This window comes from Lissotriton vulgaris, chromosome 1_1 (genome assembly GCF_964263255.1).
Source record: "Lissotriton vulgaris chromosome 1_1, aLisVul1.2, whole genome shotgun sequence".
Lineage (NCBI taxonomy): Eukaryota > Metazoa > Chordata > Amphibia > Caudata > Salamandridae > Lissotriton > Lissotriton vulgaris.
This window is the reverse complement of record NC_141685.1, coordinates 774,640,463-774,662,662: the sequence shown is the minus strand read 5'-3', so window position 1 is coordinate 774,662,662 and position 22,200 is coordinate 774,640,463. Positions and strand designations below refer to the sequence as shown.

General features: G+C 40.5%; 1 protein-coding gene across 1 annotated transcript in view; it reads right to left on the bottom strand.

The window, feature by feature from the left end:
- The window catches only part of HMCN1 (hemicentin 1), a 1,183,532-nt gene that overhangs the window by 859,614 nt on the left and 301,718 nt on the right, over positions 1–22,200 (bottom strand). The window contains exon 8 of the mRNA XM_086956029.1: positions 14,133–14,396. Coding sequence (XP_086812155.1) covers positions 14,133–14,396 — 264 coding nt within the window. The remainder of the gene's footprint in view (positions 1–14,132; positions 14,397–22,200) is intronic.

The window sequence follows — 22,200 nt, the reverse complement described above, 5'->3', positions numbered from 1 at the left end:
ATATTACTACCAATGTATAGTATAAGATTTTTATGCAACCAGGCTGACCCCAGCAGTGTTACTGAAAGCAGTAGAAAGATCAACAACCTGCCTAAGTACTACACGGAAAGTACCAATCAATAAACAATCTATAACTGAAGAGTATGAGCACATAATCTATAACTGAAGAGTATGAGCCATAAAACCAATCACCAGAACATGCAAAGATAAGACCACACCATCAATGCATGAGCAAATAAGAACAAGACACTGAGATTGAAAAACATGATCAAGGCACTGCACTACAAATGTGCCGCAAAAATAAAAAAAGTAATATGCTGTGACCTCAACATGGCCACTCTATGCTTTCAATAAAACTGTTACATACGTGGCTGCTTTAGTAGTATCACACCTTGCTGCTGTGCCATGTACTGTATTTTTATTATTTGTAAAAGAGAGAAGATTAAAACATCACCTAAAAAAGCACCCAAATGACAGGCAGCTACAATGTTACAAGGCCCCTTAATTAAGCTACAGCAGCAACTGTAGTGTAAATACAATAAATCATCAGTTAACTGGGCCCCAGAACTGAAGACAAAATAAAAAGCTGGTTTAAATACAAAGAAAAAGAATACTCTGAACCATCTTTGGCACTGAAGAGAAAACAGCTATTTTTCGGTGGATGTCAATAATGTGCATAGACGTGAAGGCAGACAATGAAAAATGTGGAGAAAGCCAGAATTACAACGCATGCCATTACAAAGCATGCATTTACAAGGCAGGCAATACGTGTTTACCTTTGCAACACATTCTTTTACATTGTTGTACGTTTACAACGTTGCAAAGCTGATATTTGATATACATTTATTTATATTGAATCGCATGTATATGGGTGTGTGGAGGCTGGGGGGGGCATTTACACGCAGACACACACAAACACACGCACAGACACCCACAAAAAAATATATATATATATTTTTGCTGATACAAAATAGAACATATCACCATACAGTATGAATGACGAAGAAAATAAACAGCACCCATAATTAAGGACTTAGCTCCATAGTAAGAACAGAACAAGTATATCAATTACTAAATGTACTAGATGCTGAAGCTGTGATGACAAATGTTCAAACAGATAAGAATGACACATTTAGGGCTCCATTTTGAGTCCCCTGATCTTTTAGAAAGGAAATATTGTGTGCCCAGGAAACATGACCAATATTGTGCTGTTTAAACCAATGCAGCTGGTATAGCTAACTTCATGGGATGTGGGGGTTAGTTATTAGATATTACATGGGGGACCCTGAGGGTTTCCTTAGAAATAAGGAATTACCACAGAATTCTGTATTTGTGGCCCTAGTTCCCCACGTTATTGCGTATTTCCCAATAGACTTTCGCCCAGGCGATCAGCCTGTTTTTGAGATTGAACTATTCCTAATCTACGGAATTACCTCGGATCTAGTCATCTCAATTTAGGAGAGTAACTCTTTTTTCTGCTTGAATCTGAGTTACTGGAAAGCTTGTAACGCATGGCCCAATGTGGGGTGCAAATGTACTAGGTGTTGTATTATTGCATCATTTTAACCCTTAGACTGGTGGATCATTTACTGAAATATAAGGTAAGAAACACTCGACTTGTCATTGTCCACCTCATTCATCGTCCAAACATAAAATGCTCTTCTGAGCTATTGTAAGTGATTCAGAACCAGCCACACAGAGATCATTATGGGTGAAGCAGGATTATTTCAAAGCTATAGCAAAGGAAGGAAACGTCAAGTCATGGTTGTGCTGCCTAACCTCTCTGCGGCTTTGTACATGGAGGACAAGTGGTCTCTAACCAGGAGTTGAGGTCCGAGGTAAGAGACAGAATCCTGCAGGGCTGATGCTCTTCCAGATGATCCTTGCATGACTCGCTGTTCAGGAACCAATTCATGCCACTCTCCTTAACCTTCATATGAACCCATTCGGGCCGCTAGTACATAAAGCTATCACTGAGGATGGCCGAACCATCTGACAGAGAGAAGCTGAATGTACTCTGGTAGTTTCTGCAAGACTGGATGAACTCATTCTGCTCCAATCAAATCCCTCCAGCAGAACATCTCTCAGTTCTGTAGTTAAAAGACAATCCTCCTCTTCACACCTGTTTCAAAAACCTCTCTTCACTTGGAACCTCTTCCACCCAACTTGCAGATATGATACCTCTTCTATTCTTCTTGGGTGAACATCTGATGTTGCAATCCCACACTTCGAGGATACCAAAGTTGTCTTTTAAGAACACCACCGATTAGAAATACCGAAACTCATAATTCCTGATATCAATTTAAGATTCTTTCTCACATTCATCATGAAGACATCATTCTTGCATGTATTTTCAAATCTTCACCCCAAAAAACATAAGTCCCCTTTTCAGATGAGAGCCCGGTTAACAATGCGAGAAAGTCAACACACCACACCAGGCACAGATTATATGAATCATCTTCATCTTAATTTACTAAACTCTCTTCTCAAAAACTATCCCAAAAACAGTTTTCTCATTGCTGGTGGATCCCACGATGCTAAAGCAGGTGTTGCCTTAATTTGTCATAAATTGCGAATCTCCAGCTTTTCGCTAGGTTCTGATTTGCAAAATAAACAAACAATTCGCTTCTGGAGTTGATCCCTGTAATTTTCAAGATACAGACTGCAAAAAAGACACATTAACCTTGCCCCTGTTTACACACAAAGGAGTGTGCTGTAAATCTGGCAGCACATTTTATTCTTGTAAAAATAAAAACAATTACATCTGCTGCCTGAAAGTATTTTAAATCTTCAAACTTCACTTCTTAGTTAAACTTAAACTAAACAACTGCAATGGTTGATATTTTCTTTCCCAAAAATATGAATGAGTTTTACTTTTAAAGTGTTCTTGTGTGTGTCACTGCATCCTGTCCAAATGTTGTGGGTGAGGCAATAAAGTTAATGCATTACTCCACTTAGCGCCTACTTCACCTTAACTTCCACATTGGGTGGTTTATGTCTGCATTATTTATTCTGTTGAAGTAACCTGAGTGGAACTTTTGCAGGTTCACATCAAAGAGCCTGAGCACATGAGATTAATACCAATAACTTTGAATTAGCACCTAACTCTGGGTTGCTGAGCAGCATGTGGCCTTTTGTATAGTGCTTCAACTTCTTGTCAGTGGCAGTAGGCGCTATATAAATTCAATTACAAGAGCACCTACTCAGTTTTTAATCATGCAGTAGGTAATAGGAGTGCTACAGGCTTAGGTAATGTCACTCTGTTCTACAGATTGTGAAAGTCGGTTGTCCCCGCCATGATGTCACACAGGTTGTTCTGCGAGTTATCCGCATGTGTAAATCTGCTAGTGTTATGAATGCTGAGAATAGACTCTGTAACTGTGACAGAGCAGTCTTGGTAGCAGTGGCCAAGTGGTTCAAGGTCTAAGTTCTATAAGGATGTTAGAGGGTAGGTACCAGAAGTAGTATCACAGTTATCACAAGTCAGTGAATAGGAATGCCCCACACGTTGTTTACTTTTTAAGAGTTCTAGCTCATTTAATTGTAAAGCTAAAAAGAGACTGATACAAGAAAGCTAAGTTTCTTCCCTAACAGTTATGCATTTCTAACCCTGCACATGTTGGATGAAGCAAGAGACTATGGTACTGATTATAAGCGGCCTGTGTCTGGTTGGATGTGATAATCATCACATCTGAAATCCAACACAGAGGTGTTCAAAAGTTATCTGATGCGATAATTATCACCTGCTGACTTTTTCGGGATTAACATGTGGATTTTGGTGCATACTGCTACAAAATCTACATGTACTAGTAAATACCGGGTCATCTCCCCTTGTTTAATTCTAGTAGGTTTGCCCTGCCAAAAGTTAACAAAAGGTGCAATCGGGTGCGATAAACATCAAGCCACATGTGATGGCAATCCCTGTGCAAAGAACAGGCCACGTGTAGTCATGCTCTATGGGTTTATGAAACCATGGGCACACTGGATAACACACTGTCAGTCACTTCATTTATTTAACAAAAAAATAGATTAATTCTCATCACTAACCCCCAGATTCATGAAGAACACATTTTGCGGTTCCTTAATAGCGAAAAATACCTATTCACTGTTAAGGAATAGTAAAATGCTATTCATCAAGAAATCCGTTCAAAAATAGCGATTTCTAATAATTCCTTAATTCCGACTCGCAAATTACGAGTCACAATTAAGGGATATCTCCCCATTCATTCCTATGGGCCTAGGAATGAATGGGAAGACCATCTCAATTTGCTAACCGCAATTAGCGATTCGCAAATTGAGATTGCGATTTCAAGGGTGCAGGGGTGTCCAAAGGACACCCTGTTGCACCCCTGAAATTGATGTGTGCACATATGTTGCGCACACACATTAGGGCATGTGTGTGCGCAACATGAAACTTTGAAAAATGCACTTTAGTGCATTTTTCAACGTTTTTGCTATTTACCACGTAGTTTAACTTCGCGGTAAATAGCGGCCCCAGATTGCGAATTCGCAATTTTTAAATGGTTCATGAATTGCATTTAAGGAATCTCAAATTGAGATCTCTTAAATGCAATTCATCGCAATTTAGCGATTTCTATAATTGCGATTTTTGCATTTGGGATGATGAATCCCAAATGCAAAAATAGCGCTTGCAAAGGGCCAGATTCTCAGAATCTAGCCCTTTGCGAGCCAAATTTACTTTGATGAATCTGGCTGTATATTTGCTGCACAAATTCTGTGATAAAGGCAGTTGTATTTTGTAAAATTTTCAAATCAATGCCAGAAAGTTCTCGGGGGTTCCGTAAATTGCAGCGGAGACATTGAACCACCTTTGGAAAGACATCTATCTAGCTCAAGTCTTTTAACCAGCTGCTAAGTTCTATGATTTCCTCCCTTTTTATTGACTAATTATTGGAACAAGGTTGTGCACCAATGTCAGAAGGCAGTCGGAAGGGAGGTCATTGTAACGTTTATGCACTGCGTGTTGGTGTTTACACCCAAGATTATGAACAAACATTAGAAAGCCAAAAAGTCTGGCTTTAATTTTGAGTCCTCCTGTAGTGAAAAAAAAACGAAACAAAAGGAAAATGCTACTTACCAGTATGCATCTGTTCTTGGCATGTAGGGCTGCAGAACCACACACTATTGCATTAGATCACCATCTGGTGGTGGGCCCGGATGATTACACTTTGTTGTGGTCTTTGAAGAGTCTTTTGTTGGTTGGATGACTCCTCGCTTAGATCGTAGTGCGCATGGGCATCAACTCCATCTTCAGATTGTTTTCGCAAATGATGCAGTTGTATGAGTACAAATAAAGATGACCATGTGTTGTGTATTTAAATAAGATAATACTGGAACAGATACAGGTAGCCGGGGAGGCGAGTGGGCGTGTGTGGTTCTGCAGCCCTACATGCCAAGAACAGATGAATACTGGTAAGTAGCATTTTCCGTTCGAGGCATATGGGCTGCAGACCACACACTATTGCATAGATTGCACAGCAGTTTCTCCCTTAGCGTCGACCACCCGCATCTGTTGCAGTAGTTTGAAATAATGTTTTGAGTACAGCCTGGCCCACACTTGCTTGTTGTTTTGCCTGCACATCTCCACAGTCGTGTTTTGTAAATGTGTGCGGAGTAGACCATGTAGCTGCTCTACAGATGTCATCTAATGGTATATTTCCTAGAAATGCCATAGATGCCACTAATTTACGGGTAGAATGAGCCATAGGGGGAATGGATAGAGTGCGTTTTGCTTTTTGGTACCAAATTTCAATACACTTAACAGTCCATCTTGCAATGCCTGATTTTGAAATAGGATTGCCCTTATGTGGAGGAGAAAAGGACACAAACAGTTCTTTAATTTTACGAAATGGTTTTGTCCTATCAATGTAGTAGAGAAGCGCTCTTTTTACATCTAATGTATGTAGAGCTCTTTCTGCAACTGTTTGCGGTTGGGGAAAAAATACTGGCAACTCAATAGATTGGTTGAGGAGGAAAGGTGAAATTACCTTTGGCAGAAACATTGGATTTGTTTTAAGAACCACTTTATTGTGATGAAGTTGTAAAAATTGTTCTTGAATTGTTAATGCCTGGGTCTCACTTACTCTTACAAGCGAGGTAACAGCTACTAAAAAAGCAACTTTCCATGTAAGGTACTGTAATTCACACTTATGTAATGGTTCGAAAGGTCTGGTGAGAACAATATTTAAATTCCATACAAGAGAGGGTGGTATTCTGGGAGGAATTATTCTTTTGAGTCCTTCCATAAACGCTTTGATTGCAGGTACTCTAAACAATGACAAATGTTGTCTGTTTAGAAGATATGCTGCTATAGCAGCAAGATGTAACCTGATTGAGGATTACGCAAAATTAGATCTTTGCAGATGTAACAGGTAGCATATGATGTTTTGTATGGAAACATCTAAGGGGTTGATGTTGTTCTTTGTATAATATACATCAACCTTTGCCACTTTGCTGTATAACATGCTCTAGTGGTAGGGAGTCTTGCTTCTTTTATGACATTCATGCAATCAGGTGGTAAATTTAGATATTCAAATTCTAAGACCTCAGGAGCCAAATCGCTAGATTGAGCTGCATTGGGTCTGGATGAATAATCTCTCTATGGTTCTGTGTCAGTAGATGTGGGGAGAGTTTTTATTTGTGGTGTGGTACTACTGAGAGCTCTAGTAGTGTGGTGTACCAGTGTTGTCTTGCCCACGTTGGTGCTATGAGAATCAATCAGAGAGAATGTTGCTGTAGCTTGCGTACCACTAATGGAATTAGTGGGAAAGGCGGAAAAGCATACGTAAATTTGTTTGACCAGTTCATCCATACCGCATTGCCTTTGAAAAATTGGTGTGGGCATCTGGCGGCGAAGCTTGGGCATTTGGAGTTGTGGTGTGCAGCAAACAGATCTATCTCTGGTTGACCCCACTTTTGAAAAAATGGCTGAGGAACTTGATGATGAAGTTCCCATTCATGTATCTGTTGTCTCTGACGACTTAACAGATCTGCAACTTGATTGTGAACTCCTGTTAGATGTTCTGATGCCATCATTCCTATTAGTTGAACACTCAAGCTGGTAGTGAGTGTTGTGGCTGGAATCTTTTGATAAGATCCTGCCTACTTTGTATTCTTGTTTGGTTGGGGTATGCCATTGCCTTGGAGGTATGGAGATATGACTTCTTATGATTTATTGTGAATCCCAGTTTGTGTAGCAGGCATATCATTTGATGTGTGTGCTGTTCACATTGGTTGTATGACTTGGATTCTATTAACCAGTCGTCCAGATATGGGAAGACATGAATGTTGTTCCTTCTTAAGTGTGCTGCTACTACTGCTAGACACTTTGTGAACACTCGAGGTGCTGTTGTTACTCCGAAAGGGAGTACCTCGAATTGGTAGTGTTGACCTTCTAGTACGAACCGTAGGTACTTTCTGTGCGATTGATGGATGGGAATGTGGAAGTAGGCGTCCTTGAGATCTAATGTGGTAAGGAAGTCGCCTTTCTTTAGCAACGGTAGAACCTGTTGTAGTGTGACCATATGAAAGTGGTCTGATTGTATGTACAGGTTTAGGGGCCTTAGATCTAAAATAGGTATGAGGGACCCGTCCTTTTTTGGGTATGAGAAAGTATAGAGAATAAACTCCTGTGTTTTGATGTTGTTTTGGGACTGGTTCTATTGCATTCTTTTGCAGTAGAGATGCCACCTCTTGTCTTAGCAGTATGAGGTGTTCTTGTGACATGGGCCGCTGCCTGGGTGGTATTGTTGGAGGAGTGGAAGTGAGCTCCAGGCAATAACCTGACTGAATTATTTTTCTTACCCACCTGTCTGTGGTGATGGAGTTCCAGACAGGATGGAAGGGAAAGTCACTGTTTGGGAGTAGAGGCGTTGAGATGTTTGTTTCCTCTACCTCTGCCCTTATTGTTGTTTCCTCTATACCCTCTTCTATAATATCCCTTACTGGGCGAGGCTTGGTTGGGCGCTTTGTAAGAAGAGGAAGTATTGTCAGTTTCGAAACCCTTAGAGGTGCCTCTATATGAGGGGCGACGAACGGAAGGTCTATGGGCTTGCGTTTCTAAAGCTCCCATGGATTTTGCCGTGTCTGTATCTTTCTTCATCTTTTCTAGTGCACTATCGACTGTTGGACCGAAAAGATGTTGCTGGTCAAATGGCTGGTTTAAGATACTGGCTTGTACTTCTGGTTTGAACCCAGAGATGCATAGCCATACATGTCTACGCAACAGTACCCATGTATTTATTGCTCTAGAGGCTGTTTCTGCCGTGTCTAGTGCACAGCGTATGGAGGTATTTGTAATAACCTTGCCTTCTTGTATTAGGTCAGAATCCCTGGTTTTATATTGTTCTGGCAAGTGTTGCATGAGTGACTCTAACTCATCATAATGAGCTCTATCATATCTTGCTAACAAAGCTTGAGTGATAGCAATCATCCAGACATTGGCTGCTTGTGAGATGATGCGTTTTCCCGAAGCATCTAAAAGCTTACTCTTTGTCAGGGGGTGGAGCATCCCCTGTTGTCTGCGAGTTAGCTCTTTTTCTCGCATTTGACACTACTAGTGAGTCCAATGGCAACTGTCCTTTAATGTGTGCTGGATCAGTTGGAGCCGCTTTGTACTTTTTTTCTAGTCTGGGGTTAATTACCCTGGCTCTGACTGGGTCTTTAAATATTTTGGGTGCATGTCTTACCACTCCACTAAGTATTGGAAGTGTGGTTGTGGTCTTATGTGACGACAGTAGTGTGTCCATTAGGAAGTCTTCTCCCACTGGATCTGTGTGCAAGTCTACTCCATGGAAAGTGGCTGCTCTATGAATGAGCTGAGTAAACTCAATAGTGTCATCTGGGGGAGATGGTCTAGATGGGTATGCATCATCTTGTGGCAGATCTGGTGCATCTGGTGCATTATAATCTTCCCATGGGTCACCTGTTGACCCAGGTATATCATCTGGGTCATTAATGTCGTCTATGTGATGTTCACTCTCTACCTCCTGTAAGTAGCTATCCTCGTCATCCTCATCTTGTGGTATAAGACTATGTGTACTAGATGGTGAATGTACAGGAGAAATATCTATTGGTATTTCTACTTCTGGTGGAGGAATACTTATGGGGGAAGTTTGAGTATGCTTTTTTTAGAGGAACTGACGGTGCTTTAGGATAGGCAATTTTCCTCTTTTCAGGCAATTCAGGCACTGTAGTGATATGTCCAGTCTTTGGATTATTATGAAGGGTCTTTTGCTTTGGGGCAGGTTTGAAAAGCTCTTCTACTGGAAAATCCTTTTTCGGCATCAATTTATCTGGTTTGGGGCCGAAATGCTTAGTTTTTATAGTGCCTATTGTCTTTGGAGCAGGTTTTGGTTTCGGTTCTGAAGACTTGTTATCTTGTTTTTTCTTAGGATCCCGGGTACGTTTGGACTCATTTACCCTCGGAGCCGAAGTATGTTTCGGTACCGGAACGGTCTTCGGGTCGACATTTTTCGGAACCGGGGTGGTTTTTGGTTTGGTAGCTTTGGGAACCTCTTTCGGTGCCGAACTTGCTTTCGGCTCGACCGCTTTCAGGACCGAAGGATGCTTTGGTGCCGGTGTTAATTTTGGCTTAGGAACCTTCTGCTTTTTGGGACTGACAGACGGACTTGAGTCCGAGTCGACTGGAGGCTTTTTATATTCTTCGCTGCCGAGCCAGAAGGCGGGACGTCGGAAAGTTTTGGTCAGTGTGCACCTGGACCCGAAGGTGGAGGTGGAACCAAAGCGTGTCCCGGTATGGTGGGGTAAACAGGGTTGACGCTTGTACTCACGACCTGTTGACCAGCTGGAAGATCATCATCTTCGGATTGATCCTCGGCTCCAGAAGCTGAATCCTCTGCTTCGGAAGCAATGTCTTCGTGCTGCTTTTCTTTAGCGTCTACTTCGATCGGAGCCTCGTCTATGATGAGGTCTGGAGTTGATGAAGATGACTGCGCCATTACTCTTCGAGCTCGACGGTCCCTGATGGTTTTCTTGGATCAGAACGAAGCACAGGCCTCACAGTCTTGACTCTTGTGCTCTGGAGATAAGCACAGATTGCAAACCTCATGAAGATCGGTGTGAGGGAATTTGTGTCCACACCGAGGGCACTTCTCGAAGGGTGTTCTTTCCATGAGCCAAAGGCCCAATGGCGCAGTTGGGCCCGACTGGAATCGAGAAGTGAAGCCTTTCTTCGACGCAGGTAACCGGAATCACTGTCAAAGACGATGCCGATGGTATTATGATTGATTTAGGAATTCGAAAAGAGATCGGTAATGGGACCGAATGATGAACACATACGAGCCCGATGGCGGAAAAAAACAATCTGAAGATGGAGTCGATACCCATGCGCGCTACGATCTAAGGGAGGAGTCATCCAACAGACAAAGACTCTTCCAAGACAACAACAAAATGTAATCATCCTGGCCCACCACCAGATGGTGATCTAATGCAATAGTGTGTGGTCTGCAGCCCATACGCCTCGAACACATAATTGCTTCCTGTTTAGACATCTGAGTTAAAAATGTTATATGTGCTGCTTCAGTGTATTTTGGAGCTGCAAAGTAGTCCCTAGTAAATTACAAATATTACATGCAAGCATTCCATAGGGGTAAACTACCTTCACGGCGCATCCGTGACCCCGCATGCTGTCACAACGCGGTCGTAACAACGGTCGCGTTGTGACAACGCATAGCATTACTCCGCAAGTCGTTACAACGACTTACAGAGGGGGGAGAAGGTGCTGGATTTAAAATCCAACACCTTCCCTACAGTCCGCACAGATTGTAATTGGAATAGTAAATTTTACTATTCTAACATCCAGCCCCCCTCCCCCACGCAAGTCGTTGTAACGACTTGCGGGGTAATGGTATGCTTAGTCACAACGCAGTCGTTGTTACGACCGCGTTGTGACAGCATGCAGGATAATGGTATGCGGAGTCAATAGGCATATTCCTCCATAGGATGTGGAGTGTTCCACCAGAGAGCCAACAGCATGAGGTAAAAGAGGATTACTCCTCTAGGACGAAGCTAATGTGCACTCTACGTATATTTTAAAGTATTTATAAGATCACCATCATCAACTTTATTCAGTAATTAAACCATAAAAGTACAACAATCTTACAAATTTAGAATCAATAAATAATTAGGATAAAACACCAATTATAAGGCCATTTTAAAATACATGAATCAACAATGTATAACAAACAATGTAAAACCATATCGTCCTTATTCCAAACTAAAACCATTACTTTATATTATCCAATTTGTTATACATATAATACATTTTTACATAGAAAAAGTGAACATTAAAACAGCTCTAGACCTCCTAGCCTCAGAATGGGGGACATTTGCTAATCACATAGAAAGGAAATGTCCACCCCCACTCCATCTATAATTTAATTTAGGAATAACTCTGGGAAACATCTCCAACATCTATCTCATATCTCTTAAGCAGATTTGCCCTAATACTCAAACTCCATTGGAGATATTTTGCTACTGCACAGAAAATGGGATCTTTTGTCCCATCACTACACATTGCCTAGCCCTCAAATGCTTACAGATAGGGAAAATCCAGGCCATCCTGGGTTTTGCATAAGCAGGGCAAATGCGAAAAAAGTGCTGCAAGTTCTCCTCTGGATACTGACATGTTGGACAAGCCGTGCTCTTATCTGCATTAGATTTCCATTTTGCACAGAAGCACTGAAAAGTAAGTGTACCAGGTCTAAACCGGATGTACAGTTGCCTAGCTAAAATAACTTACATTTTATTTAAAAAAGGTTCACACACACTATGTTATTTTAAATCTAGACAAGCGGCAGTTAAAGCTCCTTGCCTGCTATTACTCATCTAAGTTGCCCAATTTTGTACCAAAAAGTCTTTTTAAGTAAAGCCTTGGGGAGAATCAAGGGCCAATCATGATCATTCCAGTATTGCTTGAGACCGTTTCGAGAGAGTATCTCTCTTAACGTTCAAATCCAATGGATCCTATGGTTTTTGTTTAGTCAACGATTTCTTTAAAAACGTTATAGTACTCCACTAGGGCAGGGGATGACTTAAGTATTCTCCAAAATAAAACCGGTTTCAGCTGTGCTTTATTGATAATCTGTTTCACACCCAGTGTAGGGGCAACACAGGCATACTCTTAGGGAGCCTAATCATAGATCTCAGAAAGTTGTTCTCAACTTTTCCCAAATAGGACAATCCTGCAAAACCCCACAGCTCTGCTCTGTAGAGGGCACTCTCAATAGATCCTCTGTATCCCAGACACATGATGGCATAATTTCATACTACTCTTCTTCACCTGGGGAGAACAGAGCATGTTATGGGTGAAACGTAAACCTAGATAATCAAATTCTGGTCTTATGTGTGTTAATGGTCAGAAAATATTAATCACAATAGCCCTGCAGACCAGTGGCGGCTGCTACTTAATAGGGATGGCGGACTGAGGAGTAGATGAAAAAAAATGATTTACTTACCTACAGGTCGGCGGCTGCCTCTCGATCCTCCTCAGTCAAATCCTGGAAGCAGGAAGCACAAAGGGCTTACAGGATCCCCCAGCCAATCATGACCATCCTGTCACCAGCATGACAGCAGCATCGTGATTGGTCTGAACACCGTGGTTTGGCGCTCAGACAGGGCTGGGAGCCAGTGCATGTTCTCCACCTAGGTTGCGCAATACAGCCGGGTGGAGAACATGCTAAGTGTGCATTCCTGTTTGGTTAGTCCAAGGCGGCCGGCCAAGCCATCATGAACACTTACAGAGTGCCCACCACTCCTCCCCCTGCTCTGGCCAGCCCAAGCCAGTACATAAAAATAAAATTATTACATTGCCTTATTATTATTAAGGGCCAGATGTACAATATGCCAATTAGTGAACCGCAAATTGCGCCACATTTGCGACTCGCAATTTGCAACACGCTAATTGGGATGCACAACAGTGTCTGAGACACTGTTTGTGATTCCCAATGGGGTCGCAAATTGCATGCCTCATGCATATTAATGAGGCTGTCGCAATTTGTGACCCTATTGAGAATGGCGGGCACTCCCAGAGATGGTGGCCTGCTGGAGTCAGTAGACCTCCATGTCTGGAACTGCTTTTAAGTAAAGCAGTTTTTTTTTTAAATGCATCCCGGTTTCCTGAAAGGAAAACGGGATGCATTTAAAAAAGAACAATTTAACTTTTCAGTTTAATTTTTAAAGGGCAGGCAGTGGTCCCTGTGACCAATGGCTGCCCTTAAAAAATATTTGCGCATGCATTCACAAATGGGAAGGGATCTTCTGGGGATCCCTTCCCGTTCGCAAGTGCTTTACCACACTTCTGAGAAGGGTGGTAAACTTCAAGTTTTTTGCGACCGCAATTGTGATTGCAAAACATTCTTAAATAGCTTAAGGAGTCGCTATTAGGAAAGGGACACCCTAGGAACACCCCTTCCTAATAGCGAGTCGCTAATCCTATTTTGCAAGTCACAAATTGATTTGTGACTCGCAAAATAGGATTAGTACATGGGCCACAGGTTTTTTGCAGGTGCAAAGGTGTCTAAACCCATTTGCGCACGCAAAAAACCTTTGTACATCTGGCCCTAAATATTTCCTATTTGAACTGTTCACAGAGCAGTTGAGCGACGCTTATCTGCCTTAGCAGAGGAGCCGTCGCTGCTGCAGACAACTGTGCTGTCAAGCCGGATACACAAAGTGTATGACGAGCTATAAGATTGTGGTCTTATCCTCCTCCCTACAAGATGTTATACACTGGATGTAAGAGGAGAATTCATCCTTCAATGGACGGTACAAAGATGAGTGGTTATTAGCTGAGAAACTCTGTGTGGAAAGAGTCTGAACCGAAGACACAGTTGCGGAGCACTTGACAGACATGTGGTAAATATATTGGATGATGAATGTTGATGAATCCGAAGTGGAGCTATCTGATTGATGGGTCAATAGGAAAAAAACACCTAGGATATACAATGCCTATCCACTCCCACAGGACCAAGTCTTTAGTTATGCTATGTATGTACTATTCGGCTCTCTGGATTTGCTAGTTATCACGTTACTTGGAATATTGCCCCAAATTTATGTCTTAGTTTTTTTCGGTTCATCACTAGAAATCTCACCGGGAATAATGTTGGAAAATGAGACACTCGACACCCTCTGGAACAGAAAGTCATCCTTGTCGTAGCCAGTTACTCTAAGGAAGAAGGCTTCTGATGGAGGCACAAAGTCTGTTACATTCCATATGCCGTAGGGCTTGCGGTCTGGGTAGTACTTCACAGGAATTGTTTTGAGTGGACCTCCTGACGTGCTCAGAAGTTCAAGACGGTCAACTCTGGCGGGATATGCAATGCCTGTGGTGTTTAGCAGCACAAATGTAGGTATTCCTGTAAATAACAGAAGAAAGTGTGGTTAAATCACAGGTAATAGAATACAACACTAATAGAGTCACAACTTATATATATACATATATATATATATGTGTACACAAAGATATATATGTACAGATATATATGTATAAACTTTTACATCATCATCTTTTGTCTGAGAACTAAGAGAAATAGCACTCCAAGATATAAATACTGCCTAATAAGAAACACACTGAACTCACTTATCAGCGTTTATGAACTAAAACAATTTGTGGGCTTCATTCTGGATCCTAGAAGCAGGGGTGTTTATTTTTCATTTCCAAAACTAATGAATCCTGGGAACCCATTAACTTTGACAAGAGAAGAATTAAAGGGGATTTGGGGTTGAAAGAAGAGAATTAATTGAGTAAATGGTAATTTATCGGGGGAATCCATAATTCCTGGTTTGACAACTATGACAATTCCAAATTTTAGACTGCAGTTTCACCAGGAGTTTTGAAGAGCTAAAATCTCCAGGAGAAACAAGCAAGGTCCATGGTTATTCTGTTGATCTCATGATTCCTGATGGTGTTGGTAACCAACCACAATGGGATTAAAAAGCCTATTGTAATGAGTGCCCATGTCATTTGCCCTTTGTCATACGGAACATTGCTATGAAGCCAAAGCCTGGTATATTAAATTGACCCTGAGAGGGCTTATTAGTTGAAGCATATTTCACATTAAATCAGTGTTAAATTAATGAAAGGGGACAAGTCTATATAATATACACTACACTTGTGGCCACGCTTTTTAGATGCACCAAGTTCCCTGGCACTGTGCTGGACCAAAGGTATTCACCTCAAGACATAGGTCATCAGGCATAAAGAGTTCAACATTCCACTGGCCAGTGGGATGTTTCTCACAATATTTACTTTTGGTTTCCTTCTGCATGCAGCCAAGAAACTGTAGGGTGATAGTATCTTGATGATGCAAGATTTCAAAAATCATAATACACAACACGTTTACTCATTGAAGACATGAAAAGCTGAAAGTGTACCATGCATACGTTAACACAGTAACGCACGAAACTGAGACAAGTGTAGTAGAAATACCGTAAAAGCGTTCTTTGAAGTTAAAGATGAAGCAACATATATACAAAACAATACTAATACATACAAATGAGTTACACTAATGAGAATGCTTATTAAAATGTTGTTTATTGGCATTTGCTGATGAAATAATGTACTATTAATAAAGTGGTCTAGTGTTTCAATAGCTTTCCATTAGAATGCACCATGCAGACAAGTTGGTGCAAAACTGCAAGAATACTAGTTAGGAACTTGAAATCTAAACTGATAATGCAGGAGATTCTATAGTTTGCAAAAAGTTAAAAAATATTTTTGTAATAAGAACATAGAAAATTATATACTCATGGAAGTTGAGAAAAATTGAGGTAGTAGACTATTTTTAACCTTAGTCATTTTAATGTGATAATAATTAATGAAAGTTCTATTTTATTTTCAATATGAAATTATGTTATTGCATTATAATTGATATAGGTTTAGAGTTTATATCATTTAAAATTGTTATGCCAACGAGATGACTTTTTCAAATGTGCTTTTTCTCTAATGCTGATTTATTTCTTGGCCTACACCAATTGTTCTTTTACAACCAGTAAACTATTTCCTTATTTGTTCAATACATGTGTAACATTCAACATTCCTGAATGTTTCCTTAACGTTCACAGTGAATTGTTCCTTTGGGAACAGGATTTCAGCTGTTACTACAAAATGATACTTTATATTCTTCTTTGCCGTTGTTCGGCCCATGTGGACGTTAAATCTATCATTTCTCTTCAGTGGTGTGACAAAGGTCCCAGCTGCCACTGCAGTGCAGGGGGGTCCCTGAGTACAGTATCCTGGCTTGAGAGTCTTGAGTGAGGCCAGAGAGGAGACCCTCCATGTAGGGGGTCCCCCCTCAGGTTTTGTTACGCCTCTGTTTCTCTTGGCTATCATGGGAAACCAACTCGTAGTTGCGAATGTACTAGGTGACATTATGTGAATCTGAGCACATGACAATTGTACAACAGTGGTGTGATGGAGCATCACTAGTTCTGTAACATAGACATTATCAGAAGAAAACCCAAAGGAGGGACAATATCACTTGATTTTTGCCTTTTGATCAGCGTCATTCTGATTTTTCCTATTCGAGACCAGAACACTATACTGAATATTTTTCGATGATTTTAGAAACTTATCCTTTATGGCTTTGAACCCTTTTGTTTTCTTTATTTCTTTTCTCCCAAACTAATGGACTTAAAATTAGTGGACTTTAAATCTGAAGGTTTTCCCATTTTCTTTAGGATCGTGAGTTGTTAGATAAATGTACTATCCTTCCGACTTTAATGGTAGTGTGACTCTGTAACCCTGCAAATTGATTTATGTGAAAATCATTCTTTGAAGATTGGCCTAAATGTTTGGCATTATATGGCAAGCTGTGATCGTTTTAACCAGATTACTTTAAAGACAACTTCTGGCCATGTATTTTGAATCTCTAATACAATAACCAATTTATTGTAATATCCATCTGAGTCTATTATTGAGTCTTGGTTCTTCCATTGAAACTGTGCTATTTTCCAATTATTTAAATGCGTTGTAGGGAGAATTAGTGAGCTATTACGGAATATCAAGTTCTCCTTCTTTTGTTCTAGGTGGATGTAGCAGACCTTTAGGTTAGCATAAATCTAGTCCAACTTAACTTCTTTAGGAGGTTGGGTCTTCCTATTGCAAATTCTTTATTTCTACAACATGGTTTTGAGAGCGGTGCTCTTAGACCTGATTTCAAGTTTGTAAGTTAGCTGCCAATTTATGGTCTTCTATGGAAGCTAAAGTGATGTTTGGTCACCCCAATATCCACCCCTCCTATCAGCGGAGATTCATCAGTGGATCATGGATTGCCTCTGTGGTAAATGGAAATGCTGCAGATTGTCTAATAGTAAAGGGCCCACTACGGTTAGAGTAGTAAGAAGAGTAAGCTTACAGAAAACCTTTATGACTCTTGCACTGCAATGTTCTTGTTGGCGTCCCATGTCTGTGTTGCATGATATTCTAATTAGATATTGTCATTTGCCAACAAGCTAGTAAATATTACCTGAATCTCCGCAACTGCAGAGCGGCACAAGCTCTTGCCCTGGGTATGAGGCTAGCACAGCTGTGTGAACTGGGTGTGCCAAAGTAGAGCAATAATTACAGTGCTGTAATAACATAGCATAAGGAAAAAAAAGCAAGCATTGGCAAAGCCAATAGATCTGGCCTTAAATAAGCATGGACATTTTGTTCATGGTTATTAATTTTTACCAATTAACAAAAAGGAAAGGGAGGTAGAGGTTTTTATAGAGCTAGGTCCGCCCTCCTTTGTTTATGCTTGAGCTAAAATCCCAGTTGTTGTGTATGCCCCTCCTAATAAACCTAAATATGGAAATAAAGAATTAAATCAAGAAATAAACGCTGCAACTAATAAAGCATGCATGGTTATACATACGATCACAAGGTATCACGTAATATGTTTTTTTGCGAGCAAAACTGTACTTCATGGACACGCCGGGGACGGGGTTTCCCTGTTATTATTTCTGTATGAGAAACCACGCGTCTGGACACCTACTAGCTTAACCGTCGGACCGGCTCGCAAACAAACATACTACATGATACATTGTGATCGTATGTATAACCATGCATGCTTTATTAGTTGCAGCGTTTATTTGTTGATTTAATTCTTTATTTCCATATTTAGGTTTATTAGGAGTGGCATACACATGGCTAGTCCCTGTGTGGTCCTGACGAAGAGCTAGGGGTAGGCTCGAAACATGTTGATCTTACATTGAACTTCTAACCCATTATAGTTAGTTTTTTCCGTGTATCACCCGCTGTTAGACATACCAACTTAGGAGTGATAATAAAGTATTTTAGCCCACTAGCAAAGTATTTTTAATCACTGTAACCCACTCCACCACACTGTGCACTACATAGAGTCTTCCACTTAACGTGCTCCTACGTATTTTTCGCAAGTCACAGCACGCCCCAGTTCGTAGAGAACTGGGCTGGCCCCAATGATGACGCATGTCACCATGGGGAAACCCTGGTGAGTGAGGGGACTCAAGAAATATTTTTTTCTTTCCTGAAGGCAATCTCTGGTCGCATTGATCAGATGCCCTATCCTTACCCTATTCATTTTTACCAACATACGTAGAAAATGTAAAAAAATATAAAAATAAAGGAATAGACACCAGCACTGACACTGAAGTGCACTCCTTTTACAACAGTGTAATCGGGCAAAATGCAGTCATTCACAGTGCATGGAAGCCAATGGCTGGCGTGGGCTTACCCATTCTGTATTTCTGTATGTTATTGTGAGCGGAAACATATGTAAATAACACTTGGACAGATTGATGAATGAACAGGGCTGGGCAATCGCCCCTGTATGTAATCATTTTTTTGTTTGCAAAGCTGTCTCTAGGCAAGATGTAAAAAGGAGTGTGTGCCAGACCACCCCCATGTTTTGCTCTATTCAGTGCTTAATTTTGGGTGGTTGTTGCAAGTGATGGGCACCTGAAGTAATCTTTGAATTTCAGACTTTGATCCAGCACAAGGGAAAGAAATGCAGAAAAGGGAGAAAGAATGAGGGAGAGAAAGATTGGAGAGCAAGAACAAATAGAAAAGGCGGGAAGGAACAGAAATTGCAAGAGTGAGAGAAAGAAACAGGAAATGTATTATGGCAGAAGAAAGAGGCATGAGGTGGAGTCATGACAATGAATTCTCAGGATCAGTTACCAATAGCATTTAGCGACTCTGGCAGTAGGTTCCTAAGAAAACCTTTGTTTTTTTAGGAACCTTTTTTTTTTCCTCTTTACAAATTAAGTACTCAGTATTTAGAACTGCACCACTCCCCAGGACCTGTTAGTCAGACACAAAAACAATATTATAAATCAGGTGAGGTGTGCTGAAGCAGAAGAGTCTTGGGCTGGGACAGGCTGAAAGATGAGCAGGTGATGCAGTTATAAGAAGCACATCGTCAGAATCAGGGAAGCACAAGAGCAGGGAAGAAGTTGGTAGGTGAGGATAAGGTACATGAGGATTATGTGAGGGTTCAGAGTTAGAGGTGAAGGATCAGGCTTGGGGGTCAGGTGTTCATATGGTGTCCCCTACTATGTTCATTAACACACTGTTTCTGTTTATGTGAATTACCAGCTATAATGACCAAGAGCCATTTCACAACATGAAAAGTCTACCTCCAATTGTCTTTAAATACATCCAAAAGGCACTGTTGGATATTGCATATTATCCTGCAAATTCTTAAATACTAATATCACTGGGCAGTTTTTAAACACCACTTGATAGTGCTATTTAAAGTTTCCACTATTGTTATACTTCATACTCGACACTTATGTTATGGCACTATGAAGCATAAAGGCCTGATTTAAACTGTACAGGCTACAGACATCTCAGAAGTAGTATTCTAGTTAGACGAAGTAAACACCCCCAGCTGCATGCACTTCTCTTTGCTACTTAAAACAACCACTAGCCAACAGAATCAGCCAGTTCAACCTGGAATTCCAGGTGCATGTCAGGGTACCAAGATAAATCTTGCTGTTGTGGTAGGACCTGGGTGTCATCCAGGTTAACTTTGCGACTAATTGGTAGAGACTGTATCTATATATGGATGTATGAGGGCTTGTGATGGGGCCCGCTAAATGGCAGTGGAGTTCTGGGTGAAGTATCAGATGAGCAATGTAGAATAATCAGAGGAATCGAGTCCTGAATTTCTTCTAGTAATTCTTCATTTCTCAGTGGATCCTCTGAGTCCCACTTATAATCCCCAGTAACTCAGCCTCCCGAGAATTACAGATGCTCCAATTATCTGCACATATGGGGTGACAGAATTACCTGGCAGGTTACAGAGGTCCTCATAATGAGGTCTTAAATTATATACAACACTGACATTTTCTTCGCCAGCAGTCTACCAAAGCAATTGTCCAGCCCATTGGCAATTGGCCACAGAATTCCACTGTGTTACTATTTTATTAATATTATTAGAATCGATATAATTAGGTATATAAACACTAATTGTAATATTCCTGTTAAAGTCAACAAAAATAATAAAAATAAGAAGAAATTTCTCTAAGATTCTGAAAACAGATATTACAGGTATTCATATTTATAAGTGTCAGTTCCAAATAGAGCTATTGTTAGGATGGGAGCTGCTCAATAGACAATTAAACAATGTTACATCCCACTTGTTTAAATATTTCTAACATTGGATAGTGATTTATCAGTGTATCAATATGTTGCTATCAGTCTATCGATTAGAGTCATAATTGATATAGAGGTGCCATAAGACCTCGACTTCCTATCAAATTTAGATGTAAACACTAGGTCTATGTCTTAAGAAGACGAAATTGTGGTTAAGTAAGATGCAGCTTTGTGAATCTCCCTAGATAAAAACTGATTCCAACCTACTTCACTGTGCTGTACATTCTAGGTATGAAGCACCCCGGATGGGAACAAAAATGTATGTATGCCATATTTGTATAGTACAAACCTAGAAAAAAGGCAACGGAGCACTGTACAGGGTCAAAGGTAAGCATAAAGTCAACAAATGATAGAAGGGTTAGCTGGTTATTCGATTGTTAGTGCATAGTGATGTAGTAATTTTTAAAGAGGAGTGTCTTCATCTCTTTCTTAAACAGGAGCAGAGTTGGGTCTTCCACATCCATACAGGGATGTTGTTACAGACAATGGGTGCGCAGATGGAAAATAAGTTGCATATGAGTAAGCATGATCAGAATTACGTTAGTATTGCATTTGAAGACACTAATTGTATTAATTAATTAACCACTTCCAAACGCTTTAGTTTGCTTAACCCACTCATAGGGCCACATGTACGAAGCTTAGTGTTTGAGATTAACAAATAGCAAAGTTTTGCAATCTACTATTTGGTCATTGCAAACACTAATGTATGAAAGTGTGCTTTATACTATCTGTGATTCCAATGGGTCGCAAATAGACCTATCTCATTCATATTAATGAGGTACATCTCAGTTTGCGACCTAATGGGAATAACAAAAATCACAGGGATTGTGGCCTCCTAGGGTCTGCAGACCGCCATGTCTGTGACTGCTTTTAAATAAAAAAACCTTTTTTTTTTAAAACAAAGCTGTTTTCCTTAAAGGAAAACCAGATGTGTTTAAAAAAAAAAAGAAACATTTTAGTTTCATTTTTTAAGAGTAGGCAGTGATCCGTGAGACCACTTCCTGCTCTTAAAAATATATATTGTTTTCATTCTCATAGCGGAAGGGGTCCCTTGGAGACCCCTTTCAATTTGCGAATGGCTTACCACAAACTTCGAGTTGGTGGTAAAGTGTGAATGTTTTGTGACCGCATTTCGGTTGCAAAACATTCGCACATACCAATACGAATCAGTATTTGAAAGGGACGCCCTAAACATGCACTTTCCAAATACAGATTCACAAACCCAAATTGTGATTTGGTAATAGATTACTGAATCGCAGTTAGGGCTTTGTACATTTGTGAATGCGTTTTTGCATTCGAATCAGCCCATTTGTGACTGCAAAAAGGCTTTCTATATGTGGCCCATAGTCTCAAATTTCATAATTTTGAGTTCCCTAAATCCAACAATATAGAAATTGTGCATCACTGAAATTATGACTCAATTGGAAGTGGATGCAGTGACAAGAAGCAAAGAAAAGAAGTGGGCTTGGAAGGAATTTGGTAAAGGAAGTTGGAAGATGCACTAAAGTGGTGCTGGCTAGAGGCAGAGTGGCGGGAGT